Here is a 27,855-nt window from a genome sequence, read left to right as displayed (position 1 = left end):
TAGAGTTGTGTGACTGTTTAATACAATAATACAGAAAACAGCTGTACAGTATACTGTGCGCACACACACACACTCACTCAGTCTCACACACACACACACACACACAGAGCCAAAATGCACACGATGACTATTGACTATTGTTTGTTCAGTCAGAAGTAACTAATGTGATTTTACAACAGAGCACAGAAGCAGTCTGACAAATCCTGGCGTTTTCTGATGTCTGCTTCCATCCCAGTGTTCACGCCCACAGTTCCCACACGGATGGCGAGGAGTAAAATGTTACGCTAAACTCTGGGTGTGTGCTAAAAGTACAAGATGATCCACGTTGTAGAAAACATCCTTTAAAGTGTTTACATGTAAACCGTGGCTCTTCTAAAGGCTAAAACTCTCAAATGTGATTTGGCCTCTCGATACGCCCCCTCTGTGACATCACAACAGGTGCAGAACAGGTGGGGAACAGCTGACGTCTCATTTATAACAAACTTAGATACACAGTAGCCCTGCTCTTTTCCATGAAAACAAAAGCCTGGTGTGGTTACGGTCCAGTCAGGAAACAGGAAGCACTGAATTAAATACATCTTATAGCCGCAGTGAGAGTTCGATTATTAAATGCCTTCAGATGCTCTATGATTGAATTTTTGACAGGATTGCAAAGCCCAGTGGAAAATGTCGAAACCCACGTTCTTGCTCAGCTTCTGTCATTCACTGTAATCTCTCTTGCTGCTAACACAAACTGGCTTTGTTGTCGTTATAAAGTGAAACCGTTCTGACTTTAACAAAGTTGAACAACTTTTTGCATCATTGCATCATCGAATCTCTGCTTCCTCCATACTTAGCAAACTCGCCAAGACAAGTTTCTAAATCTGCTTTTTGTAATCGGTGTTCAGCTCCCTCTGCCCTCAACGCATTAAGACCCTCTTGTTCTTTAGTGACTTTCTGGGGCTTATGGGAAATGTTGTTCGTTAAAGGCCAGTAAAAACAACTGTTTACTGGATCATTTCTCCAGACAAACAAAACCAGCCTTATTTTTCCTCATGGAAATGGACACTGGGTCAAACTGTGGCACCAATTTATTTTTTCCAGACTTCCAGCCTTAAAATTTATCCAGATGACTGTAATGCGTTGACATGCCCCAGTTACAGCTTCCAGCTCACCACACATGGAGAAAAAACTGAGTAAAGTACGATAATTCTCGCACTTTCCAAACAATAATGGACCTAATTAACATATTCTGCAAATAAAACCAGTCAACTTGCAGGCGTTGTGACCCTGAGAAAATAGGGCCATTGTGCCTTGTGTGATCAATCCAGAATTAGCCAGCATTCCTTCTCTGCCCGGCTCAGATCCTCGGGCTTGGATCGCTTAATTCTGGAGCAGAATCTGCTTCATCACTAGGATAATTATATCCGGTCTGCGTGTTAGCTAATAACTCGTCAGCCACAGTACGTCACCAGCTATCAATGGAAATATAGCAGTCACCACATCACTGAATGCACAGCATCACAGGTGAACGTGCTGAGCCATTCAATGGCTGCGTTTGGCCCAAACACACACACACACACACACACACAAATGTGGCACATTTTGCTAGCTAGTTACCAGCCACAGCTGGCATTACACACAGGCCATTTGGACACTGGCTACACAAACACTCCAGCAGAGGAATTTATGCAAATTAAAGGTCACTTTTACAAAATGTACACAAACCCTCGGGTGGTTGTACACCTGTTCGTCATGCCTGTATTTTTATTTATTTCTTTTTTGTGGATGAACTAGAGTGAGTGTGGCTCCACAGGAACATGTGTACTTGAGCCTAATGTATTTTTTAATCCGTCTGCTAATTCTTGAAGCATTTCACTCAAAACAACGCGGTGGAACATGAGCAAAGGTGAGAGGCTCACTGAAGTCATTAGGATTCATCCTGTGGGAACCATGAATAGCAGAATAGCAGGTGCAAAATATTGTACCAATCCATTACACATTTAAGATATGTCACTAAATGAGCAAAAGCAAAATCGTGTGCTGAGTTGTAAAATCAAGGGATCAGCAAAGTTATTACGCTCCATCCTCTGAGAACCAGAATGACTTTATAAAATTCATGAACTGTATATTGTTTCAATCGGAGGCAAATTGGACCGACTAACAACGCTTTCTAAAGCTAAACACCTCTTTTATTCTATTGTTCGGCAGGGGGGACAGCACGTATTGGGATGTGGCCGGAAGCACAGCACGCTTGATTATCTGAACTCAGGACAAGAGCAGGGCTGAAATCGCTTTGTATATATAGCAACGCACCCGTTCAGAAAAACCCTCCTCGTCTGCTTCTTAACACCTTCATGTCTCATTCACATTGTGCCCGCTTCAGTCATCAATGGACGTTTTTTTTTTAGCCATTGTGCACTCTCTGGTTCTCCCCTGTTGGTCGTAGCTTTTATTTAAAATGTGATATTTCCACTTACTTCACAGACAACAATCCTCTGAGTCTAATAAAAAAATTCACGAAACACTTTCACCAGTGTGACTGGACCATGAAGCTGCTAAGAAGCTGTAATCTGATGAATGTTGTGACTTTGTGGTGTTTTCATGATGAGCTGTAAACATAAGGTCTGGTGGCCCTTTGAGGGCCACTGAGGGGCCTTTGAGTCAGCTGCTGAGAGAGCCTGAGCTCTCGCCGTCACTGCACCGTGCCGCCTGTTGCCATGGTGATCTGCCACAGTCAGATACAGTGGTGAGTTCGCCCCCAGAGCGTCATCAGGCGTTTTCAGGCACTTCATCATCCTCCTGCTCCTCGCCTGAACCGGCCCCTGCAAACATAACAATGGCTGTTTAACCGTTCAACACTGCAACTAAATGTTTTTCGCATGAAGAAACACGATTCCCCTCGTGTTCCTCTGCTCTTCCAGCTATGGTTTGTGATCAGAAAACCTCGTGTGGTAAAAGAATGCGGGTTGGACCGCGTACATACGAGCCGTTTGTGCTCAGTATTGTTGGTACCCTTTCGCAAATACAGAACCCTTAATTTCCCCACAAACAACATGAAACTGGCACAAGTGATAGAAGAAAAAAACCATCACCACACAACAGAGTGAAGACTTTTCTCCATTTAAGATGCTAATTACAGGAAATTTGTAATCAATTCTAGCAAATCGTTTATTTTAAAACGGATGTGACAATGTGGGACACAACGGTGCTTAAGAGGTTAGCGCTGCCGCCTCACATCTAGAAGGTCCCCGGTTTGAATGCCCAGCTGGCTGTGGCCTTTCTGTATGGAGTTTGCATGTTCTACCTGTGCTTTCGTGGGTTTTCTCCGGTTTCCTGCCACAGTCTAAAAACATGCATGTTATGTCAATTGGTGTCTCTAAATTAACTCAGGATAATCAGGATAAGTGATTAAGTGATCAGCAAACCTACACACGTACTGAAGAATCTGAATGATTATGGAAAGCACTTGTTATTATAACTGTATAACAAGGTTTGGGACACTTCCAAAGATGTGGAAAAACTCACAAAGTAATAATTTCCATCAGGAAACGTGGGAAAGAATAAAAATTGCCAGCTACAATCTAATAGACAAAAAGGAGTGGAAAGGTTTAGTGTGTGGTCAAAGAACAAAGACTCTGAGGAAAGTAGACCAACAATTAAAGCTGAATGAGAGAGAATGTGGGACATTTTAGGGTTTTGTGTTCATGCTTTGATAAGAGACTGTGCACATACACGAACAACTGTGGGTTCACCAAGCTAATGCATCACTGCAGCTGCCAAGTGTCTGTGTGTACAATCGTGTTTGTACCGTTCCAGGTCAGGTGGTCTGCAGGCATGTGGTCAGCGTGGGCCTCATCAGGCGGGGAGTCGTCTGAGTTCTGTGGTTGGTCAGACGCGTGTCCATCGGGGACACTGTGGCGTGGTGAAGCGTGCGAGTGGATGTCTGACTTGACGTTGGACTCGCCTCCCTCTCGTTCCTCTTGTTCCTTATTAGCCAGCTCTGTGCACGGTAGACACAGGAAAGTGTCGCCATGATTGTTGAAGAATGGCATTTCTTCCTTATCTCGAAGAACATGTGATGTACATGTAAAAGTTAGAATTTACCCCTGTGTGTGTGTGTGTGTGTGTCGGTGTGTGTGTGTGTACCGTGCACAGACAGCTCTTTCCATCGGTCTTTGTTGCTGGTTATGACGCTGGATAGGTGGAGCTTCAGAGCCGGCAGATCGATGGCCGTCAGAGAAAAGTCCATCTGTCCATCGTCACTGCTACCAAGACGACCGCTACTGTGTCTCTGGACCGACTCCACGGTAACGGAGCCACTTCCTGTCAAACTGAATCAGCGCAGGGTTATGGACCAGGGTTCTGACCCACATGGTCAGAACAAATAGTTCTACACTCACATTTGATCCATGTTTGAGTTGTAATACTTAGATTTTAGATTCACTAATATTCTACACTGCACGTTTTTATTTTAGGAAAACTATGTTTATGAAGCTAAAATAGCACGTTTTCAGTTAAACTAGTGAAAATAAATTCAGTTATATGGTCATTTTCGAAGTCTAGGGAGGCTCTTGTACTTTTGGACCAACGACTTAATGTATTTGCAACAATACTATGATCCTATGAGCTCTGATCTCATTTAGGGAACAAAGCTCAACAAATGGTTAGAGGCTCCCATCTCTTGCTAACCTTACAAGTGAACATCATGCGTCCCTACATATGATTTGAGCTCTGGTGGCAGTAGCGGTAATAGTACCTGGATCTTCTGTTTCCAGTCTCTTTAGCCTTCCTGTCCTCTTCAATCAGAGGACCAATCACTTTCTCGGTGGTGTCGATCAGTACGCTAAAGGTCGGCTCCACAATGAAGTCTATGAAACCTGACGGACAAAAACCAGAAAATATGAACACATGAGAGACGAAATGTAAAAGCATAAGGGCCCTGCCATAAGTAATAATGATAAGTTCCTCTTTGGAAAATGTGGGCAGAGAATACGTTCAGTCTTTCAAATTCCCAGCAGGTGTCACTGTTGAAGCAAAGTTAATCAGCAGTTAATTTCACAGCTTCAGTTTGTAGAGCATTAGAAGCTTTGCAGTTTTTCTTATTTCTCATACATTTTCACATTTTGACAGTTTGTCGAATAAATCTAATCAAGACTTTGATATTTTTGTTGTGAACTGCATTTCATCTTTATAGTCTTGACTTTATTCGGTGCCTTGAGATGACTTTGTTGTGAATTGGTGATAACTAAATAAAGACGAATTGAATTGAATTGAATTGAATCACATTCAATTCCAATATTAATACATTGTTTTCCTAATAGAGTACTTTTGTACTTTCAGTAAATGTGGTGATCTGCAGATTACTACTGTAGAATTACTGAGTGAGGATCAGCCTAAACTGCAGGCGGCAACTGACTCAAGATCAGTAGGTGTGTGTGCTCTGTGTGTTGCAAAGGATTCACCTCCTGTAGATGGACACCACACATTTGAAACGTTTTAGAGACAAACACGTGACTTTGGCTAATTCCATCTGGTAAAAAGTTAGTTCCCAAGTCTTGGGAGAAGGCAGATGCAACGTGTTTGGTTTAGAGAAGGGTTGTGGTCTGGTTTAATTTTTTCAAACCCTACAGGGTTAAGGTAAAGGTTAGATTCAGATTAAGGCAAGAGGAAACACACATCTACAGAAAACTACATTTCATTCCAGCAGAATCTGTTCCCCAGTCTTAGGATCTAACACTAACCAAAGCATCACAAACTGTTTGAAAAAGTCCACACACTAGTGAATGGTGCTCCTCAGTTGCCTGTGGGACTTAATGGCTGTTCTTACCTATCTGGGACTGGGCGATCATCGTGGCTTTGCGGTCGCAGAGAGGAGAAAAAGGAAGGCCGAGCTGCACCTCTTTGTCTCCCTGAAAAAGACACCATCACCAAGGAAACATGAGCTGCCAGGAGAGGAGTTTAAGGTTTGGGCTTAGGCAGTCGGTCTTAACGATAAGAGAAAAGGACTGAGGGCTCCTATCAAGACAAGTGTGTGTGCACCTGTCTGAAGAACTCCTCCATCAGACTGTGAGTCCAGCGGTAGTGCAGTGGCCAGGCCTTAGCTGGATGACTGATGTCTGCAGCGTGAAGCATCAGAGACAAAACTTTCACTTTGTCTATCCTGGAGAGAGAGAGAGAGAGAGAGAGAGAGAGAGAGAGAGAGAGAGAGAGAGAGAGAGCGGGAAACAGTTTGCAATCACTCGGTGCCTTAAACAGCTGAGTGAATCAGGCTTAGTTTAAGTGAGCAGCTGTGTGTTTTCTCTTTTGTATTTTGATCCTAGTGTCCAGTTGTACAGTCCCCAGGACAGCTGCTGCAGCAGCACGAGCAGAACCAGCGTGTGGACAGACTGATGACAGCATCCTTCCCAAAATCTCATCCAAGCGTGAGCTGAGAAGCGTGACAGCTGCCCACACCTCTACTGCACACTCATGCTGGACAGACAGAAGCAAAAAAGGGGAAGCTTGGCTCTCCGGCCAGACTCAGTAGTGTTCCTGTGAAAGCCTCGACAGGGATCCGCAGCCCAATCTGGTTCGGCAGTCTGCGGGACCTTATGTTTATTTCACCAAACTCCCACTGCTGGTCTGGTTGTCAGCCTCGCGCTGTCTGCCAGAATGAATCTAATATTGCAAATGTGAGCGTCCATTGTTCCATTAAATTCAGTTGATTATTTCCAAAACACCTTGTATTCTCCCCCCTTTGCCAAGTATCATCCACACCACCACATATTGGTATGTGCATTGTGCACTAAAGCTTTTTCGCAAAAGGAATGAATCCTTTTATAATATAAACGTTTGGTAATGTAGATTAAAAAAAAAAACACTGACAAAATGTAACCAGCACCTTTATGTCGCTCTAATGTACAGTAGCGTCTAAACAGTGTCGGTGTCAGAGGTCACAGTTGCAGCACTGACCCGTGTGTTTGAGTCAGGGCGTTCCTCATGGTCTTGATCTGCTGGAAGTGACAGGACATGTCTGTGGACATCACCATCTCTATCACCAGGGACCTCAGCTCCCTGCCAATAAACACACACAATGGACATAATTACGGATCGATAACCAGGACGGAGGCCTCAGGCCGTAAAGCATCAGCTAATCAGCGTTCTGTGTGTGGACCTCCAGTCGTCCTTGTTCAAGTTGACCAGGATGTTCATGTCCTCTTCTGCCATCAGTCTGTAGGCGGCGCTGACATGATGGTTCTCCAGCACTGATCTGTCGTTGTACAGAATGGCAACCTCCGACCTGACAGACACATACAAAGAGGAAGTATTGAGAAGTACTGAGAAGAACTGGAGCAGCTGCACAATCGAGCTCCAAAATCTAGCTGCAAGTCGTACTTTGGAGGACACTACTGGTCCTTTCAACAATGTTCACATCTCTTCAGAGGCTCTTAAGCAGCCTGCTAGCTCAATGGGTAGAGCATAGAGGAGTCTGTCCCTGAATGTAAAACTCAGTGCTAGTTCTCCCCAGCGGGTGGGTTAACTGCAGAGATGGAATTTCATAATAACACCTACGTGAGAAATGCATATGTGCTCAATGATGCTTTGTCTCACACACTGTGGATTCCACATGTGCAACAGCATTTCCCCTTCAGGCTCCGACGCTTGCTCTCATTTGACTCATAGTCTTTACTTTGCGATGCAAATCACTTTTCAAGCCTTTGGGAAAACGTTCCAAAAAGAGATGTTTGTAGGTTTGCAGGGTGCTCGTTCAACAGTTTCATGTAAGTAGTAGCTGGATGAATGAATGGAGGATTTGTTTTTGGTTGTAATACCACAAGTAGCCACTGGGGGAACTTGGCAGAAGGAATGGCAGCATCATATCCTACGCTCCTACTGCATTAATGACAGAAACCTCAACAACCGCATGTTTATGTTCTTGTTATTCTGTTATGAGGACACTCACGTGCATATTTTTATTGCGACCGGTTTTTAAAAAGTCAGGTCAGTGCAGGATGTTGCAGCACTGAAGTCGTGTGCAAAGATTTGGGTTGCACGTGAAGGATCTGACCTTCCTGAACAATCAGATGACGTAACCGTCGACATTACCTGGTGTGGATGTGGAAGTTGTTGGTGGTTCCTGTGTGTTCAAAGTCGTGAATCGCTGCAGCAAAAACCATCGCAAGAATCTCCAGCTCGCTGAGCCAGTGCTGCACACGCAAACACACACACACACTGTTCTCTGAATGCATTGATATCAGTCACATTGTAACAGCAGTAGAGTAAACTCATTAGACACAATAAAGGAAACATTTATTTTGAGGATAAAAAACAATTGTCATCATTCAGTTTTAGGGTTAATTGAGTTTAAACTCAGGATAAAGTGTTTAGGTTATGTGTGTGTGTGTGTGTGTGTGTGTCACCATCAGTCCAGTGTGTAGCATCAGGAAGTGTGCAGTCTGTGTGACGTCGGCAGCGTGGATCAGGTTGTGGTAGGGGTTCTTGTGTTTGCTGTATCCATTCTCCAGAGCGTCAACAAACTGCACCAGAGCCTGCACAGGGATCTGTTGATAGAGGTACTATGAGTACTACTGTAAGACTCGGACACCTGCAGTTGTAGCATGACTGTATTCACCCACTTCTAATGCTTTCATGACTTTTGATGGTCATTAACTGTTGGTTTTGGGACCGCGGGTCAGTAGGGCGTCACTCCGCCTCCTTATCTGCTCAGCAGGTCGTGATCGTCGGCTGGACTTGTTATGCAGTCAAACCATAAATCTAACTACTCAGATTCTGAAACTTGGCAGCAGGTACTTCATAATGTTGTTTAGAAGTACTAGTTTTACAGGAGCTGGTGGAGACTTAGTTACCTTCAGACAGAGGCAGGACTAGTATCCTGCCAGTTTCCAGTCTTTGTGCTAAGCTAAGCTAATCTGCTGCTGTGTGTAGCTTCAATCCATTGTTTGTTTTTCAACCGCCAAATCCATCTAATCAACCCTTCTCAAAAAGAGATTTAGCCGCAGCAGCCTCTGAATAACTCTTCACAGATGTGCAACCGATACCCGACCCAGGACCCCTCCCCCCCCTCATGTTACGTACAAATTACACACGGGTATAATTGGGTCTAGTTTACATGAAGAGCTCTACCTCACAGGTGTTAATGATACGAAGTTGTGTGTACCCTGAACCTGGTGATGAGGTCATAGCGGGTCAGGAGGTCATAGACAAGGAACTTGAGGGCATGCTCTCCTGTGCCCTCGTGAAAGGAAAAAACATCAAAAGACCACTGATCCACATCCTGGAAACAAACAAGCAAACAAAAAAAAAAAACAGTGAGACTCATATTATTCACCTAATAACATGTGGTTGAAACAAGGAGACGTCCAGAAAAAGTTCTGTGTGCAAGTGTATCTTTGTTCTGCATGGATTTGGTGTTTTACAGTGGTGGAAAGTAACTGGTAAAATAACTCAGTGATGTAGAGTATGTGTTTATTAATTAGTCATTAAAGCTTTTTGTATGTAAGAAGGAAAAAAATGTCTCCTTTGAAAGCTTAATTGCAGTTTACAGCACAAATGTGACATAAGTTGACAGCACGTATTTTGTCCTATTAAAACTTTACGTTTCTCACCCCCAACATTGGCTTTTCTTGGCTCCTAACTAAAGGATCAGTTAGTCAAGAGAAGACTTAAAAATTGATTTATCACAGTAAATTGTCAGACATCAGGTTTTTGAAGTGGCTCTGTCCTCGAATCTGTACCTGAATTAGACGTAAGAGAATTTTACATTTCTGCAGAAACCTTATTCACGGGGCACATGTGGAACAAATCTGGACTAGATTTGCACATTTATGTAATCAAAAGCATCAAGTAATTAGGTTTGTAGTTCTGCTTCGGATCTTCTAGGGGACAGTGCAGTTTATTCTGACGTCTTCATTGAGTCTAATTGACTGTAATGTCGTATTTCAGCCAACAGGGGGCAGTGTGATAATAATAATGTTTGCTCAGACTGGGAGGAGATGAAATAACAACATAGTCCAACAAGTCCATAACATTAACGACAATAATGATTTGTGACATTTATCATAGGTATCACACAGCTTCAGGAGTTGTTCATGTTATGACTGGAACTGTTTTTTTTCTCGGAACTTGTTTCCATGTGTGTTTCACGTCACGACATGATAAGCTTAATGAGGAACGGCTGCAGAATGATTGTAATTTCATTTCGTTTTGTTTGTACAGGAAACCCTGAAGGTGAAATAATGTCTTTATGCATCATTAAAGCAAGCGTTTATCTAACGTTTCATGCCCCTTTCCTGTCCAGTCTCCCCCTGATCTTATTTAACTGTTCCCACTTCCTCTCTCCTTCAACATCTCCTTAAATCCTTTCTGATTGCACTTTTAATTTTCATCTTTTCCAACTCCGTATTTTCTTTTCTGTGTTCTTTCCTTTTCTAGCTCCTAGTTTTCCGTCCTTATTTTCAGCTCTACCACCTCTTGTTCCTGTGGTTTTCAAACCTTCTATTTTCTTACCTCTTTTTTTCTTTTTCACATCCTTTTTTTTTTCCCTCTGCACCTCATTCCTTTCATTGGGACCTGTTTTTTCCACCTCTTTCTTGGCCATCTATTTTGCTTTGCTTTGTTCCTGACACTTCCCATCTGCTTCCTCATAGTCTTTCCAAACGCTTGCTCTCCTTTGCTGTTCAGAATCTACTTCCTTTCCCCCCCCCCATCCACTCATCTTCTGCATCCTCTCGTCGTCCCTCCTGTCCTGCCAAGTTTCTGGACTAAACAAAACTCCTGGACGGTAAAAATACTTTCATCCTGATTTTAGAAAGTGTTAATTATTGACCAAGCAAAGATTTAGTACAACAATATGTCACTTCCTGCAGGTGGGACTGCAGCAATAAACAGGTGTTTACCTTCAGAGCTGTCAAAGCCGTGGGAGGATAGGTCAGACCGGCCATGTTGGATGTCCTCCTGTACATCCTGATGTCACACACAGATAAAACCATCATGCACAAATCTTACACATAGACTGTATATAAACACTCCTCACACCGACCCCCTGCAGCCGCCCTCCTCCACAGTTTGTGACTTGGATGGATTGTTTGTCACCATGGTAACTGCCTCCCAAACACACACAGACACTGCCTTGGTGCAGCAGCAGCAGATATTTTTTGATTTCATGCGTCATTAAGCTGCAGCAGATGAACTGATAGCGGTCTATCAATGGGAGTCATTTATACTCTAATGATAGTTTCCCCACATGAGCTCCATCTCCAGCTCGCTCGCACGCTAACATTGTTACACTTCATGTTCGACCTCGTAATCGCATCTGCGGTGAAGTGGGCCGGATGTTTTCTGTTTGTTTTGAACGATTGATTTTTTTTCAGACGTCGATGACAAAAATAACCCACTGAACCCTTGACTTTTTTGTCTGAGACTGTCTTACAGCTTAAGTGTAAGTGTATGCGGACACCTGTACACTCACACTCATATGTGATTACGGGCCATTTCATTCCAAAGCCATGTGCATTTATCTGCTGCTCATTCAGTGCTGAACCTGCTGCAGGGGTCAGCTTTCACTCAGTGGCAGCTCTGTGCCAGTGGGGCCTGTTACATCTACTCCAAACTGGAAAAAACATTCTTTTTACACAAAAATGTAGCGTTATGATTTCCCCCCACTGAAAGTAGGACTCTGAACCCAAACACTATAAGACTGCCCCAGATTTGAAAGAAGTACACGGGGTCCATAAACCATTGGCCACAATATTGTTATTAGGACTTTTTATTGCTAAAATTGCTTTGGCAGGAATTTACATGAGCAATGTTTACCTCTCTACGAAGATCCCAGCTTGCACTGCATGAACGATGCTCCTGAATCTCGGCTTTTCCTCGGGGCGTCGCTTGGCCATGCCCATCTTCCTGCTGAAGGTGCACGCCAGCCAGTCGCGCACTTCGCTGGGCACTGACTCCGCCTGCAAGTCGCTGAGCTCGTCATCAGTGTCCAACAGACGCCTGCAGAGCACAAAACATGTCGTCACCATTGTCATTATCAGCCCATAGTTATGGTTTAGGAAGAACTGACCCATACGTACAGTTTACTGTCTCCCTTCACGTTTCAACAATTACACCACAGTCACACAAAACCTGACTTAAACATTTACTGAAACTACACATCTAAGGGCTTTGATAGCGAAACTGTAAACAGCTTTACAGGTGTTACATACTGTGAGTTGAGACTTTTTAAGGTTACGTTTGAAATTAGAAAGTACATTTTTACTTTGTATTTGAATATATTGTATATTGTATGTTGATTTGGGACGTGTTTCTACTCCTGATGCAACCCTCCCATTTGTTTCTGGGCTCGGGACGAGCACCAGGGTCGCCCTTGGTGGATGGGCGGGGCCACACCTGGTGGGGTGGGATTTGAACCCGCTGCCTTCTGCATCCCAACCCAATGCCAGGCCCACTTGTGGGACCAGCTAGAATCCAAAGCTTTGTCCATTAAATAAGACATAAATATACTCCTTCCTTCTATTCTAAGATGTGGAAACTTTCCAAAGATTTGTTCTCTAATCCTCCATGTTTTCTTTCCTTCCATGCATTCTTCCCTCCTTCTTGTCTTACTTTAGTCTGTCCCACCTGGTCTCATCGGTGTAAACAGCGTCCAACATGGCCGCAGCGAGCTCCAGGTTCCTGCGGAGTTCCGCCAGGTCCACGACACCCCGGTCCATCTGCTCCAGGGCCCCCTTCAGCCTGACACACATTAGGAGGACAGAAATGAATCAACACACAAAGCAATGCATTTAAACTCTTTGTGTCCATTTCTTATGCTTGTGACTTATACAGTGACAACCAAACAGAAAATATTAATACTCAGGGGCCCCCTGTTGTCTTTGGTATCATCCATGCCTAAAGATGCTCGTCGTCTCCTCATTACGGGGCTCAGTACTGTTAGTGACGTGAACATTTTCTGTCAAAGTTAGAACTGTTTGGGTTGTGTCATCTCATCTGCATTTCTACTTTCGCTCTTAAGTTCTCTTGTTAGTTGAAAAAAGGGGACATCATTTATTTCCATGCACCAATCACAGTTCAGCAGCATGAAAATCAAAAAGTGATGCCAGTTGTGTGGTTGTTTGCCCATGTTGCCAGGCCATCATCAACTAGATCTGATCCACTCACACCTACACAATCCTGAGGGAATGTTCTGGTTTTAAACTCATCATTAATAATTCATAGGAATGTTTTTCGGTACTTTTCTTTTGCTTGTTCAAACATGGAAAGGACGGCAGTTGTAGAGCATTTTCTAGTGTTTAACAATTTGTGTTTACAGTGCACTGGCCATGGATTATCCCCTGGGCCCCTGGGTGCAGTGAAGTGATTAATAATATCTCTTGTTTGAAAGTTAGAGAGATCAGTGAAAACACACACAAAATGACTAAAAACAGATGAACATTCTTATTAAAATGATGCAGATAGAACAAAAAAGTATTTGAACCACAGGCAAAATTTTATTATTAATGAGACAGAATAGATTTAAAAAAAAAACAAAAAAAAAAACACAAAATAACCAAAATCGTTTGAAAAGGCAAAATGACTTCGCAAGAGAAGAAAATTTAACAAAGTCTTATAATTACAAACAAACTGAACTGAACAACAGGGAAAATGAGCAGTGACAAAACTATATAAAAAGAAAATCTACTTATTCAAAAAGACAAAAGAGAACAAAGAGCAAATACGACAAAAAGAGACAAAAGTAGGTCATAAAATGATAAAAACAAAATAACACGCAAAATTAGCAAAAGCAAAACTAATGCAGAAAAAAACATACATTAAAAAAAAAGTACAAAATGACTAAAAGACATTAATAAAAATGATCAGAAATACACATGCAGTGATTATAAAGGGTAAAAGAAAGAGTAACTAAAACACCAAAATGTGACGTGATCCCTTCATGTTTTGTCCGAGAAAATTTCAACCTGTGGACATTGAGGACCCAGCAATCAAACTACCAACAATCCAACCAGTGGACGAACCGCTCCACGTCCCGCGCCACAGCTGCCCTCATCGGTTTAAGATCCGCGGCAACATGTGTAGTGAGGCAAAGCAAAAGTAACATAAACTGGTACAGCAGTAAATTAAAAGTATACTTGATTCATGTGAGAGTACACTTTCTGAAAAGTACTGAGGTTTGTATTTATGACAGTGACAGTAAAATTCTCTTTTTATGCTTCACTCTTTACAAAAATTCAGAGGAAAATTTTACTTTTTACTCAACTACATTTATTTAAAGGCTTTAGTTACTTGTTACTTTTTGCAGATGCACATTATGGATGAAGCGGTTGTGGTTAGAATCCGCTCCACCTTTCTCTGCTGTTCCTCAACTAGATATACACATCACTCATGTTTAAAGTACATTCATTACTTTGTACGTTGGTTTAGAATAAGAAGTGGAAAATCTCCTGGATTAGTTGTTTTTTTTTCCACCACCTGCTCGTGGGGATCATGTAGCGTCACCTCACCTGTGCCCGCCCGCATCGTCGGCTGATACCTGGGCACCTGCAGCCAATCGTGGTCCAGCAGGCTGCTTGTGAGGACTGAGGAGCTGCAGAACTTAGTACTGTGTTTTGTCAGCAGTTCGATCGGAGACAGCAGCTCACTGCTGTTTTTGTTGGTCTGCAGTTTTAGTTCTGTCGACTGGGAGCCGGGTTCAGGATGGTTCTTTTGTCAGTTAGTCGGGGTTTGTGAGTCGATGTCTATTTTAGGTCCCTTTGACTCGTCGTGTTGGCCAGAACATTCCCTGGAGATTTACTCAAGCCTCTTCATCTGCAAGTAAACACTAACCGCTGAGCAGTGCCTCCCCCTTTGTCCTCTGATCCCAGCTGGGGCTGTAACGAGGTTGGAGACGGCAGCAAAAACTTTCTGTAAAAACAGCAGCCCTGTCTTCCAAAGACATTTTTTACGCTCAACTAAGCCACGAAGCCATGTTTGTTCAGGGCCCAAACTCGGCCAAACCGCTATGTTTGCACAGTTGCAGTTTTCACACTTCAGGATACAAATTAGCACCAAGATATTATTAGGTTTGATCATCTCGGGTGAAGACAAAGTTACTGCACATTATCTGCCACAATCTTTTCTGTCTTTTCCATTTTCCACCACATTTGTGAGTCAGACAAAGCTCAAGCGAAGCCCTGTCTGCAGCCTGCACGCACACCTGCTAACTGATGGGAGGAAGTTCCCATCTCTGTACTTTGCATCCGCACAGCTGCTGTCCCGCTCACACCACACAAGCAGAACATGAAAATCTGTTTCCTCCAGATGGACACATGACACATTCGCCTCCTGTCAATCAGCAGACGCCCACAGTTGGTCAGTAACAGGAGTCTCCTTATGGAAATAAACATGTTTGTCGTGTCAGTTTGAAGCCACATCTGTGATATTAATCTTCTCACCTGAAGCCCCATTCTGACTGGATTAATGTCTCTAAGGAAGGTGGGGGGGGGGTTATAACATTCATGCTGCTCAGGGATTTTAATCTTTTCCAGAGTACAATGCTAATTTCCCCCTTCTGCCCACCTCGGTAATAATTACAGCCGCAGTTACAAATGGATGTTTCTCTGTGCGTCTTAAAGGGCATTTCTGGGGTTTTTGCAGCGTGAAGAGTTGCTGCTCCTTCCAGCTCATTTATTTTTCATTCACTTCAAAAGACATCTAATTTTGTGTAAGAGCTGAGGAAGCTAGACACGGTTTCTCTGAAATGCAGAAACATGCTAATAAAACAACATGTTGGAGGTTTTGAAACGTCTTCTAAAAGCAGTGAGGGAGCTGGACACACATGCTTCAGGTACATTAAATACTGCAGATATCATGTTTGGGGGCCCACGTTTTGGATCTGTCTGTGCTAACAGACATAAAACAACCACAATGGATGCAAGACAATCAAATATAGACTCTGAGACTAAATTATCACCAAAACTAAACAAAATGAGTTGAAAATATTAATACAAAACAACCACAATGAGGTGTGTGTGTGAAGGAGAATGAGAAGCAGCTGTACAAGTGTTTCAGGAACCAATAAGGTAGAAAAGTGTTATGAGTCCAGACTATTTCTCCTCCAAACCTCAAAAAGATTCAAACTAAATTAAACAGTTAAGAGGTAAAACAGAAAATCTCCACATCTGACAGGCTGGAACTGTAAAAGAGCTGGTGTTGTCTTTCTTTCTTTTGTCTTTTTTACAGGGACAATACAACCAAACATTGTTAGAACTAAAGAAGCGATGCTAAGCCGAAGCTAATTACTGCCCCTGTTCCTGGTTTGAACAGAAAACAAACTAAATCTACATCTGTTTAGTTTTTAGATTCAAATGTGATATTGTCCTTGACAGTGTTGCACTGTGCACTTTAATTATTAAAAAAGGGTCTAAACCAAATATATATTTAGTTGATTAATAATTTTTTCCGATTTTGTCTTGATCAAACTGTAATGTGGAAGGATGAAGATAAATCTGCGATTAGATCATATGTTAGATAAACCATGTTGACTCTGATTGAATTTCTGGTTAGTTTATGAGTTATGACGTAAGCTGACTTTGCTTTTCTTGAATCCAGTAACCACTTTTTTCCGTTTGCATTTTTTAGGAATTTTTTCATTGTTTGTCCAGAGCAAATGTGCTTTTCTCCTAATATTTTTATTGGCATTTACAAGCGTGTTCCTCAGAAAGTCACAGCACCACTTAAAGGATTCGTTCGTGATGCATAGGCTGCTCCCACTTTATGTTTTACGACTCCTTTCAAACTGGGCGACTCGTTTGCTCCTGTGGATTCCAGTTTGTTGATTGTTGCCTCTGGCTGTAAAAAAAAAAAGTGCTGTAATGTTTTTTGGGGGGGGAAATTCTATACAATCATATGCGTCTCTCTAAGTCATTTTTCTTAAATACCGCGTGCTTAAACAAATCTGAGACATTTCATTCGCCAGAAGTTGTTTAGGTGTCTCCGAATCCATTTCTCCTAACAGACCAGGCTCCCCGCCTTCCAGCAGCTGTTTCAGCAGCTATTTGCATCCGATTTGCATTTTAAAGAACCTGAAACGGCTGCCGAGATGGAACTTCGTAATTTTGCTCCATCAGCCTAATCCGCCCCAAAGCGCATTTGTCTCATTTGCCACAATACAAACCCTTTAAGCCTTTTTGAGAACAATTCATTTTTTGTCGGCCAACTAGTGGTTCAGCTGTTGAATTTATCACAACATGTTTTATGAGCTCGGCATATGAGATGTACCCAAGATGTACTTCGTTACATTCCACCACCATCAAGACTGCTGCTGGGTGACATTTTGATTCTTCTCGATTCTTGGCAGCCTCTGAAGCTTCGGCTGACAATGACTGGCAGCCCGTCATGCCGTTAGTGTCGGAGTTTCTTCTGTTGTCGGTGCCTACACATTTCTCTTAGAGCTCGGAGAATATTTTGTTCATTTATGCAGGGGGCTGTCAGGGAATTAAGACGCAACTGGGACATGATTGACGGAGACAAATGTGAGAAAGTTTTGATAGACGTTCTTTCAGGAGAAGACGAGCACCCACAACTTGTGTCACGAAGCGACAGCCAAACCACACACGCACACAGTCAGACCAACAGCAAAGCCGGAGAGGACATGGATGGTCTGTGCAAAAATAGAGGCAGACACAGGGAAACACAGGTAGGAAGACAGACAGGCAGGTCCAGGTGTGTGTAGGAGGAGTGAGAGACTCTTCAGGCCTGTGCTTCAGACTGAGAGCTTCCTCTGTGTCTGATTGTGTGCGTGTGTGCGTGTGTGTGTGTGTGTGTGTGTGTGTCTTACCTCTGCGAGGCACTTTTATATTTCTGCCTGTAAACAAAAACAAAAACAGAGTCAGTGAATTGAACCAATCACACGCTGCGTTGAGACAGTCGCTCAATCATGAGCTGATTAAGTCCTGAACTCAGGACCAGATGTGTGTCAAAGCAACGTCGGGACCATTTTGGCACAGAGGCCACATTTGCAGGTCGCACTCCCACACAGAGCTCATCAAGGGTATTGAAGTGCTTCAAACCCCTTTAGCAAACAAGTGCTGCAATTTTCATCAAAATTCATACGTTGCTCTCTGAGTCATAACGCAGCCAACTCTGAAGATACAGACGTATTTTTAGGCTCAGCACAACTTACACTTTCTGATGACATTGTCTCCACTATCCAACAGAAGTTAACGTCCACAAATGTCTTTAAAGAAACGTGATAAAAGACGACTCTCCTGTCTGTCTGACAAACTTCACCGCTTTACATTTTCTTCAGTAGCAAAAAAGAATTCAGTGCCGCATTGAAAACACACGCTGCCAATCATTAATTCAATATCATTTAATAGACCTGAGAGGACAAAACGTAAATAAGTAATGTTGCTACTTTGATTATCTGATACTCACATTGTGGGGTCTGCAGTATAGGGGCCCGAAAGGAACTTTTGAAAATGCTCTTTCCCACATTTAGGACTTTCCACATTTTGATTTTTACATGTATTATGTTTTCCCCCTTGTCCTGCTCCTGTCTCCTGTAACGTGCGCACTACTCCACCCCACGTTCTTTCCTTTAAACACATTGTGCTGTCACGCTGTTTTCCCTTCCCCTCGTTGATTCCTCTGGGCGTTGAGGCTAACGTTGAGCTCTCTAGCTGCAGGATAATTAATCCCGTTTCCCCGACAAAGACCATGGAGACTGAAAGGTTGCATCACTAAAGCCTCCGGGGGGAATCTCAGGGGGCTGACAACCTCTCGTCCTCCCCAGGAAAAGCACAGAAGCCTGAGGAAAGTCCTCCTGTGCCTAATGCCATCTTTATTATGTCACCGTTATTCTGTCAACCGCTTGTTGCTCAGAGCCTTGTTGATTTGTCCCTGTCAGACCAGCCCTGTAGTAACCCCACATTCCCACCCGTCCAGTCCCCTGACCCTTTCCTCCCATCTGCTCACCTGTCCCTCACCTGTTTATATACGTAAACTCCAACCTAATAACCCACAGTCTCGTCCACATTGTCCCGTGGTATCGCCTGTGTTTTCGATTACTTCCCTGGTTTTCTTGGACCTCGTCTCTGGCTGCTTTCGGTGTTTTGCGGACAGTTTTCGACTTTCCTTATTTTGGGGCCTGTGTCTACACCTGTAACCCCGAAGTTACAATAAAAGGTAAAACAGTTTGAATGGAAATTAACTGCATCTCACTGTCCCCAGTCTCTGTTTCCTTTATCTACATCTACATGTCCCTCACTTATTTGCATCTTTATCGCTTCCCACTTGTGATGGCCACAATCTAAGTTTGTCTGGTAATGTTTTCACTTACCTTTTCCCTTAAGTTTGGTTTCTTGTCATTAAGTTTAAGTTGTATTAATTGAATTTCTCTTTTTCTTGAGTTATCATTTTGCTGGTCTGGGGGCGTTGGCCATCCAGATAAAAGATTGGATTGAGGCCTTTGTCAACTTTAAATACTTCCTACTGGACCTGGACTGTACCAAGTACCCTGTTTGACATAGGGAAGGGAAAATATGGGGAATATGTTTCCTTAGATGTTATAGGTTATTAAATTTTGTTTGGTTCATTATTTTGTTATTGCTTTTTTATATTTGAGTAATGGGATGATGTTAGTAAACTGTTTGTCTAGAGTTTGTTTATAATTTGTCCAGTTATAGTTATGTCTACCCCTTGTGTGTCATATTGGTTTGGCCAGCCAGTATATATGTTGCCCCTTGTGTGTCACTCAGGTTTGTTTTGTCTCTGTTTGGATTAGAACTTATGTTTTAATTTCAGTTTGTTAATAAATCGAAATTTCTTTGCATATGTTACATTTTGGTAAATAAAACCCATTTTCCTTTGTGACTTTACTCCTGTGTCCTGTGTCCTACCTGCTCGGTCCCTGACACCACTGAAGACGAGAGAACAAGGAAAAAGCATGAGGAGAAAAGAAATGAACAAATGTGTGGTTTTGTTTTCCGGCAAATTAAAATCTTGTTCCTGTTATTCGTCACATGAACTTTAGTGTGAAACTGCAGCTGGGTCACTAACACTGGGTCGAGTGAGGACTGAGAGGAAAGGGACTGGGGACAGACTCTAGCTGTGCTCTGTGTTTTCCTTCACATGTTCGTTCTTGCTTGTTATTTTATATCCTTCCTATAGAGAAAAGTCTGTTTTTGCACATGATATTGATTCAGTGTGATAAGTGCTGATTTAGCATTTGGCTTTTGTTGATTCACTTGTCAAAGTAACACGTTTACAACGTTTCAATAAAGACAAATATATTTTGCAAGTTCTTACTACTATCACTTTCAGGAGTTTGTTCTCCATGTGTTTGCAACTTGAGCAGACAAGAAACTAAAGTGAAGACTTAGAAACGTTATTTAAAGTTGAGTACATGAAACTTTTTATTCAGCTCTTTTATTATATCAATTTCTTTACCCAATCGTTTCACCTCGATGCTTAATGTTGAATTATCCGTTTTTTTTCTCATTTCATATTTTAGAGTCACATCTTTATGGTGACGTAATGTGCAGCTGCTTTAATCATTTTGTGGCAAACTCACCTGCAGCTGCAGGTCCTATGGTAAAAATTGACTGTGAGTAGGAACTGAATTCAACATCAACCTTTAACACAGTTACCAAAATTTGTATTATTCATTAAATATTATGAAACGGAACAATGTCATAGATATAAAGACATATATAAAGTCTTCATCTTGATTGCTTTTTTCAAATTCTAAAAATAAATAAGAGTCTCTAAACTCTAATACATGCAGTGGAGGAAACTTGTTTAGTTTATTTAAAAGTAAAATCGAATGAACTTTAGCAGTTTATCATTTCAACTTGAAAGAGCTCAAGTCAGAACAACCCCTGTTTATAAGTGGCCCAATGCAAAGATGTTAGGAACAAAAAAAGCAAATGTCGCATGGTGGAGTCCGATTTTTACATTTTTGCGTAAATATCATTAATGTTCTGGCAACTAAAGCTGGAGTTGAGTTTAACCACTTTATGAACCGACAGCTGCTTCATTCAGAATAAAATATTATTTGGTTAAACTGTATTTTGTATGTGAAAATATGTAAGATAAATGTAGTAGAGTAAAAAAAATACTAAATGTCGAATTGTATCATAGAACATTGTATTGACACTGGTGAACATAATGATCCCTTCATTATTATTATTATTTTCATTGTTACTGTTATACAAAGTGTAAAGAAAGCGGAGTGTGTTTGATGTCTGAGTCAATGTCAATGAAACACAGGAGTTAATGGGTCCACGGTCACGGCTCATTGGTCAATCAATTACATGAACTGGGCCGCGGTGAAAAAAAAACCCCTCTGGGATGTAAATATGTGCACCAGATATACGAACATCTGAACGCTCCGTTTGGTCTGAAATTAGCCAGTCACAGCTCTGGGATGTGACCCCGACATCTAATCACAGCTCTGACACGTCTCAGCTTTAAAATCTGACAACAGCAACCTGTTATTTCATGGTCGGCTGGTAATTGTACAGCGGCCTGTGTGGGTGGATCAGCGCGGAATGACAAAGGCTGGGGACGGTGCAGCGGGCGGCAGCAGGGGTTATTTTTCCTGTTTTAGTCAAAAAACAAAAGCCGGCTGCAGCAGCAGCAGCAGCAGCAGCAGCAGCAGCAGCAGCAGTGACAGGTGAGGATGGAGAGAGTTTCTGAAGAATGAGTCACCGCTCTGTCATGACTTCTCCAGGCTGATGCCTTCACTGAGGGAATTTTCTGCCCTCGCACTGATAGCGTCTCTACTTTCACCTCACACATTTTCTTCTGTGCATTATTAATATTTTGCATGGAAACTATATCTTATTCTTAGACGCCTTATTTCTTTGCGTGACTTTGTTGTGATGCTCCACCGCAGGGGGCATTTCGCGCTCTTTTAGTGAACACGCCGCCTACATCAAGCCCGAGAACCCTGAAGGAAAAGCAGAACATCCATTAAAACGAGCCAGGGTGGTAATAAACCAACTGCACAAATATCTCTATGCACTGTATAAATACGTGGAAACAACTTATATTCTGTTGGTTTGGAGACTTTAGCAGGTAAATAATTAGTGCAATTATTTGCACAAGTGTATAATAATGACAATCGTACAGAGCAGAACTAACCTCCTGTGTTTCAGTCAGTACCTGGATGCATTAGACTGTTCTCTGTGTGATCCAGAGCTAAACCCTGGCTTCTATTCTGTGTTTACCGCAGTAATTGAACAGCTTCAACTGATTTCTGTTTTATGCTTCACAAGGCAGGCGGATCTTTGCTCTCGCCAAAGCACATCCATAAAAACCCAGGTTAACTGACAGAAAAATAGAACCGAAAAACTGCGTGGCAACACCAATGAATAAATAAATAAAGAATCGGTCCTATTCTCTTTTCCCTCTTTACTCAGCAGAGAGTTTGCTGCATCAAAATGCTCTGCTGTTACCACGGAAACTCGGGAGGATGACCAACAAAACTGCACACTTATTTGCTTTTCTCCACCAACAACCCAGACCCGCAAATGTGGTGTATCAGGCCGATATGTCTATCCAGTAGATGCACAACATACAAACAATCCTGATAGACACAGGAAGCATGTTAATACCTCGAATAGCTCTACTGAACATTTCGGCGGATTTTGTAGCCACTAACAATCTGAAACGCTGCACCTGCAGCTGCTGGCACACCGTCATTCATATTCATCTGTCTGCTAACCTTTGTGTTCCCCGTGCACACTCCAGTGCCAAGCTCCCACCAGCCTCACATCTAAACAAATCTTTCTTTTAGAGGAAAAGGGGGATGAAAAAGTGGAGTTTGTGGCTTTATCTGGCCCAATGTTGTCACACACCAGTGCGCCAAAGCAGAGGCTTCGTGTCATAAATGTTAAAAATGTTAAAAGAGCTTGGAGCAATGAAAAGGAAGCTGACACCATTTGTTCAAGGTGATTTCAACTCCACCAATTCACCAGGTCAACAAAGACTGTTCTCCTCTATAGGTCATTTGTACCTGCGTTGACGATTTACAGTTGGACGACATCTAGCAGCTACACTCACAAAAAGATTTATACAAACTCTCTGAGTGAGGAGGTTGTGGTTTGTCAGCTCCTGATCAAGCAGAGTTCAAAAAAGATTCTGTTGTAATCACAAATTTAGGGAAGCATTGATTTTTACGCCGAACGTCAACTGTAAACCTCATCAAGTTTACTTTGGGTCTAAACCCAACCAAACCTTGTTTAGGATTAAAATTTGTGGGACGCCAGCCGCCATTTTGGTTCCTTTGGATGAGGCGGTGGGTGCCATTTTGGTGGCTGCAGTTTCGTCTGACAGCTTCTGCCACGTGGGTGCGTGAGAGTGTAGGGACGAGTGAGATGTGGTCGTTCTGTTTGTAGAACGAACATCATAATTCTGATACATTTTCCTTCACATGTTCATTTGCTACTGTGGTCGTGGAAACACTCTGGATGCTCAGTAGCCAGTATCGTTCCCTTGTGGACAGCTTGACTCGTGTGATGGTGAGTTCATTTACCGTGGACGGCAATGTGTCGGTGGCAATCAAACCAATTATTGCTGCTGCCAGCCGTGATATGTTTACATGTGTTGTCCTCGTCCCCAAGCTTGAAAAATCATTGCTGTCAAACATTCACCCATTCAACAACTTCATAATTTCATTCAATGAATTATGTTTCCCACCCGCTTCTCCCCCTCTCAGTCACCTGTTCCCCTGTCGCTCTGCCGTTATCGCCTTCTGTCCTCTCGCTATCCCCCTGAATCAGAGGACTGGATCTGAGAGAGCTGGTTTTGACCGGGAACAGTTCAACTCGGTCCAACTTTCCTCTGAGTTTTTGAGTCCTGCATTTTGATTCCAGGGTTTATCCGAAATGTTTCGCACCATGACGAGTCTACAGAGTTTTCTTTGCCTGTATACAAACCTTATAACTTTGCATACAAGACCAATACGTGTCCTGTGCAACACCTATGAATGTGTTGTCCATCTGTATTCCGTGAGTATTTAAATGCTTCAAGGACAAAGCAATTGCATGAACGAAATACAAAGAACAGGAAGTTTTACTGAGCTGCTTTTGGGAGTAAATGGCTTCAAAATACCAGATTGAATGAATTTGTTGACGCAACCTCGAGATGGAGACTCGATAACGTGGGAACTGGAACACAAACAGTGAGTCGGATGATGCGACTGGTAGGACCAGCTATGACGAGAGAGTTCCCACTACATTCCCTCAGAGCACAGACTTGTTTCAGGTTAGTAGATCCTCTTTCTGTGTCGAAGTCTTCTTTTTTTTATTTTTACACCTTCAGTGTTTCGCTCTCATTGAATCACTGCTGACAGATAACACGCGCACTTGCCAATGTTTATTACAGGATCTGGCAAACTGGTCCTCGACCAATTTTCTGTTACTTTTTTTTTGTTGTGATCTTTTACTCTGCTGCCAACTAGTTACTAAGACAAGATGCTGTATAGCAAGTAGGGTCTGTTAAACAGAATAAGAGTTGCCAAGGGACATAATGTGTGTACTTTATGGAAATTAATGCAACCACTGAAAACATTTTCTACCTCAACAGAGACACGTGAAGATATATTAAAAATTCATGCAGTGATGAAGGAAATACTCTCATCTCTTATTTAAGTAAAAGGATCAATACCACAAGTGTAACAATAAAAACAGTTCTTTATGCAGGAGTTTTCATTCAATTATTAGTTTTAGCTCCTGTCTCACACCAGGTCGACCTCAAAGAACCAGTTCTGACGAAGACCAACTGCTGGGGCCTTTCAGCTTCATCTGGACCAACAAGAGGAAGTGAAAGAACTGGGGCCGCAGATACACGAACTGTCTTTACAGTTTCTAACTGCTTCTAATCGAGGACACGTTTGCTAAAAAGCTAAATAAACACCATAAGCTACTATACCGGCGTTGTTACCACCGTTGCTCTGATTCTAATTCACCACAAGGACTCGGCCAATGCTCACGCTGAGTTCTGTCCTGCAGAAGTCTGCCGTTGGTCCGAGCAGCGGACTGATGTGTAACCTGTGAGGCTCATTTATGGACTAACCATGTTTGGACGTCAGACTGTCAGGAACATACAAGCAGGGTGTTGGAGTGGTTAGTGCTGCTGCCTCACAGCCAGAGAGTCCCTGGTCTGAATCCCCAGCGGGCTGCAGACTTTCCAAGTTGACCCAATGATTGTGTGGGTCTCCTCCAAAAAGTCTAAAGACTTGTTAGGTTAATGGGACTGTGAATGGTTGTCTGTGTTGTGTCTCTCCGCGTTGGCCCTGAGACACACTGAAGACCCAATGGCAGCTGTTCCTACACAACGAATCCGCAGCTGCGAATATGATATGCACTGGATGGATTATGTTTATTGCCAGCACCAAAGTCATGGGAGAATGGTTTTGGGGTGTGTGGTGGGGGTTTATCAGTTCGGTAATTAGTCGGAGCACAGTGTTTTCCCAACCTTAACAAAGTGCCGCTAGAGTCAATACAGAACCAGAAATATGATTAATAAAGCTGCAGTCACAATAACTTTATGTGAGTGACATCTGCGAGTAGTCTCATTAACAACATATCCCCGTTAGGATCCAGGTGCAAAACTTACTTAGGAGACAGTTAACATTTTAATCAGCATGTCAATCAAACGACCCCGGAGACCGAAACTGAACAGGGACAAATGCCAATTGACCACAACGACGTGTAAAGACGCAACTACACAAAGTGTTAAAACGACAATTTGCAGCAGAGCGCGGAACTAAATAAAAACCAGCTCTTCTAGCTGAGGATTTAACAAAATTGAGTCCCGGAAACAAACCTTTCTCTCGAAATGTCTCAATGAATTCCCTGCTTTAATGTAATGATGCTGTTGTTGCACGCGACATTTCTGCGCTCGTGTTTGCATTATAACCGACCTGTGCGTACTCGGTGTGTGATTCATGCTTGTGTTCCCCTCATACGCCGTGTTTTCCTGCCCTGGCTTTATTCTGTCTGTCTCACTGTCTGTCGATCTTTGCAGAGAGTTTGCTGCATCGCAACGCGCTGTCGTTACCATGGAAACTATGGAGAACAAAACGACATGCTTTTTTCCAGTTTTTTTTCTTGTACATCTGCTCAAATTGACAGATGTGATGATTGTGTTCCTGCTGCGACGTTTTATCCACTGAGCGACAATCTGACAGACAGATTCATCAAACACACGCTCTCTCTCTCTCTCTCTCTCTCACTCTGTCTTTCTCTTATGTTCAGTGATGTCGCACGCCCACTGGTTTCCAATCATTTGCTGTCATTTGTCTTCCCTCCATCCTCGCTTCTTGCCAACATCACCACGGCAACTACCACCCTGACGCCGTCCCCGTGGCTCTCAGTCTTGATTCCTGCACTCACACCGGCCGATTGATCCTCACAACACCAACACCGATCAATACTGTTATTACATCATCATCATCATCATCAACAACATTACATCATCACCAGCTGATTGTGTTTACTCACATCCCTCTTAGTCGAATCAGGACTTGGTTGTTGTGGTTCTGCTCCAGAGCGTCTGCAAAGTCCTGTGCCTCCTCAGTCTGCTGCACCTCCTGAAACTGCTGCTCCTGCTCAGTCCACTGCTCTTCAATCCGTGACATCTCCTCAGTCTGCACCTCCTCCCACTGCTGCTCCTCCTCCTCCTCCTCCTCTACAGTCTGCTCCTGTTTAGTCTGTTGCACCTCCTCCTCCCCCTCCTCCTCTTGCTGCAGCACCTCATTTTGTTGCCCCTCCTCCTGCTCCTCTTGCACCTCTTCTTCCTGCTGCACTTCCTCGTGCTCCTTCGGCACTTTTTCCTGGGATTGTTGTTGCTCCTCCTCCCGCTCAACCTGTTGCTCCATCACCTCCTGCCCCTTTTTCTCCATCTGTCCATCCTCCTCTTCCTGCTGCACCACTTCTTGCTGCTCCTCCTGTTGCTGCACCTCTTCCTCCTTCTTTCCCCTATCCTGCACCTCGTTTGACTGTTGAATCTCCTGTTGTTCCACTTCTTCCTCCTCCTGTTGTCCCTCCTGTTGCTGCACCTCCTCCTGCTGCTGCATCTCCTCTTGTTGCACCTCCTCCTCCTCCTGTTGCATGTGCTGTTGCTTCGCTTCTTTCTGCTTTACCTCCTGTTGCTGCACCTCCTCATCCTGTTGTTGCTCCTCCACCTCTGGCACCTCCTCGGGAAACTGCAACACCTCCACCTCCTCGTTCATCTCACCGTGGTGGAGGAGGAGAGGGAGGTGGGTTTTGTTAGGTGTTTGTAGAGTTGTTGTGTTCACAAAGCGGAGTTTGGTCTCTGTGAAGCGTCCGGATGGGTCTTAGACTCACAAAGTCGTGAAAACATAGACGCAGATCGTAGCCGTTAAATGAAACTTCATCCAACTTCCTGTGATATCAACTCACAGATCGGCCAATCCGAAAGGAAGATGTCTGAAGGGAAGCCAAGGGGTTAAAGGTCACAATGTATAGTCTTTGTTTTTAAAAAGTTAAGGAGCAGGGAAAGACTCACAGTGTCCGACAGCAACCCACAAGTAAACAAGGTGATCAGCTTGCTTCAGTTTAGCTCTGCACTCCAGCACTGCGTCGGCAAAATGATCAGCTGAATGTCCCAGAGCATCGCCGTAGCAACGCACGAAGGAAGTCAACCAGCAATAAAGACAGGATAGAGTGAGAGTGAGAGAGAGAGGAGAGCGATGGAGGAGGACAAAGGAGAAGCAGAGAACCTTGCAGAGCGTTTCCGTGGTAACTCAACAACGGTTGCTAAGAGTGATGGAATCCTGCAGCCGACAGAGCTCCCTCCTCCTCCATCTCCTCCTCCTCACCCCTTCCTGGATCCAAACACACATAACTTTATGCTCCGCTCAGA

At 43.2% G+C, this 27,855-nt stretch overlaps 1 protein-coding gene across 2 annotated transcripts; it reads right to left on the bottom strand.

The window, feature by feature from the left end:
- pde1a (phosphodiesterase 1A, calmodulin-dependent) lies at positions 1–27,823 on the bottom strand. Of its 2 annotated transcripts, XM_067516658.1 has the most exons (17): positions 27,499–27,823; positions 26,472–27,419; positions 17,798–17,824; positions 12,589–12,717; positions 11,794–11,976; positions 10,878–10,944; positions 9,140–9,256; positions 8,382–8,522; positions 8,068–8,168; positions 7,136–7,261; positions 6,934–7,035; positions 6,022–6,142; positions 5,810–5,891; positions 4,739–4,859; positions 4,129–4,313; positions 3,791–3,982; positions 1–2,804 (listed from the first exon to the last, which is right to left on the bottom strand). In XM_067516658.1, exons 2-17 carry the CDS (start codon positions 27,200–27,202, stop codon positions 2,752–2,754), a joined length of 2,478 nt encoding a protein of 825 aa, XP_067372759.1. In that variant the 5' UTR covers positions 27,203–27,419; positions 27,499–27,823; the 3' UTR covers positions 1–2,751. The 2 variants fall into 2 exon arrangements, with proteins under 2 accessions (XP_067372759.1, XP_067372760.1); XM_067516659.1 differs by having other exon boundaries at positions 12,604–12,717; positions 26,472–27,822.
- Between the last annotated feature and the right edge of the window lie 32 nt (positions 27,824–27,855).

The sequence above is a fragment of the Channa argus genome, chromosome 9, assembly GCF_033026475.1.
Source record: "Channa argus isolate prfri chromosome 9, Channa argus male v1.0, whole genome shotgun sequence".
NCBI classification, from domain to species: domain Eukaryota; kingdom Metazoa; phylum Chordata; class Actinopteri; order Anabantiformes; family Channidae; genus Channa; species Channa argus.
This window is presented reverse-complemented; position numbering and strand designations above follow the sequence as displayed.

Bases quoted from the DNA above. Each gene is read 5' to 3' on its own strand.
- pde1a (XM_067516658.1), bottom strand. From the start codon at position 27,202: ATGAACGAGGAGGTGGAGGTGTTGCAGTTTCCCGAGGAGGTGCCAGAG. The intron at 11,977-12,588 runs GTAAGACAAGAA...TGTGCTCTGCAG, and splicing joins ACCAGGTGGGACAGACTAAA to GCGTCTGTTGGACACTGATG. The intron at 4,860-5,809 runs GTAAGAACAGCC...TTTGTCCGTCAG, and splicing joins GATCGCCCAGTCCCAGATAG to GTTTCATAGACTTCATTGTG.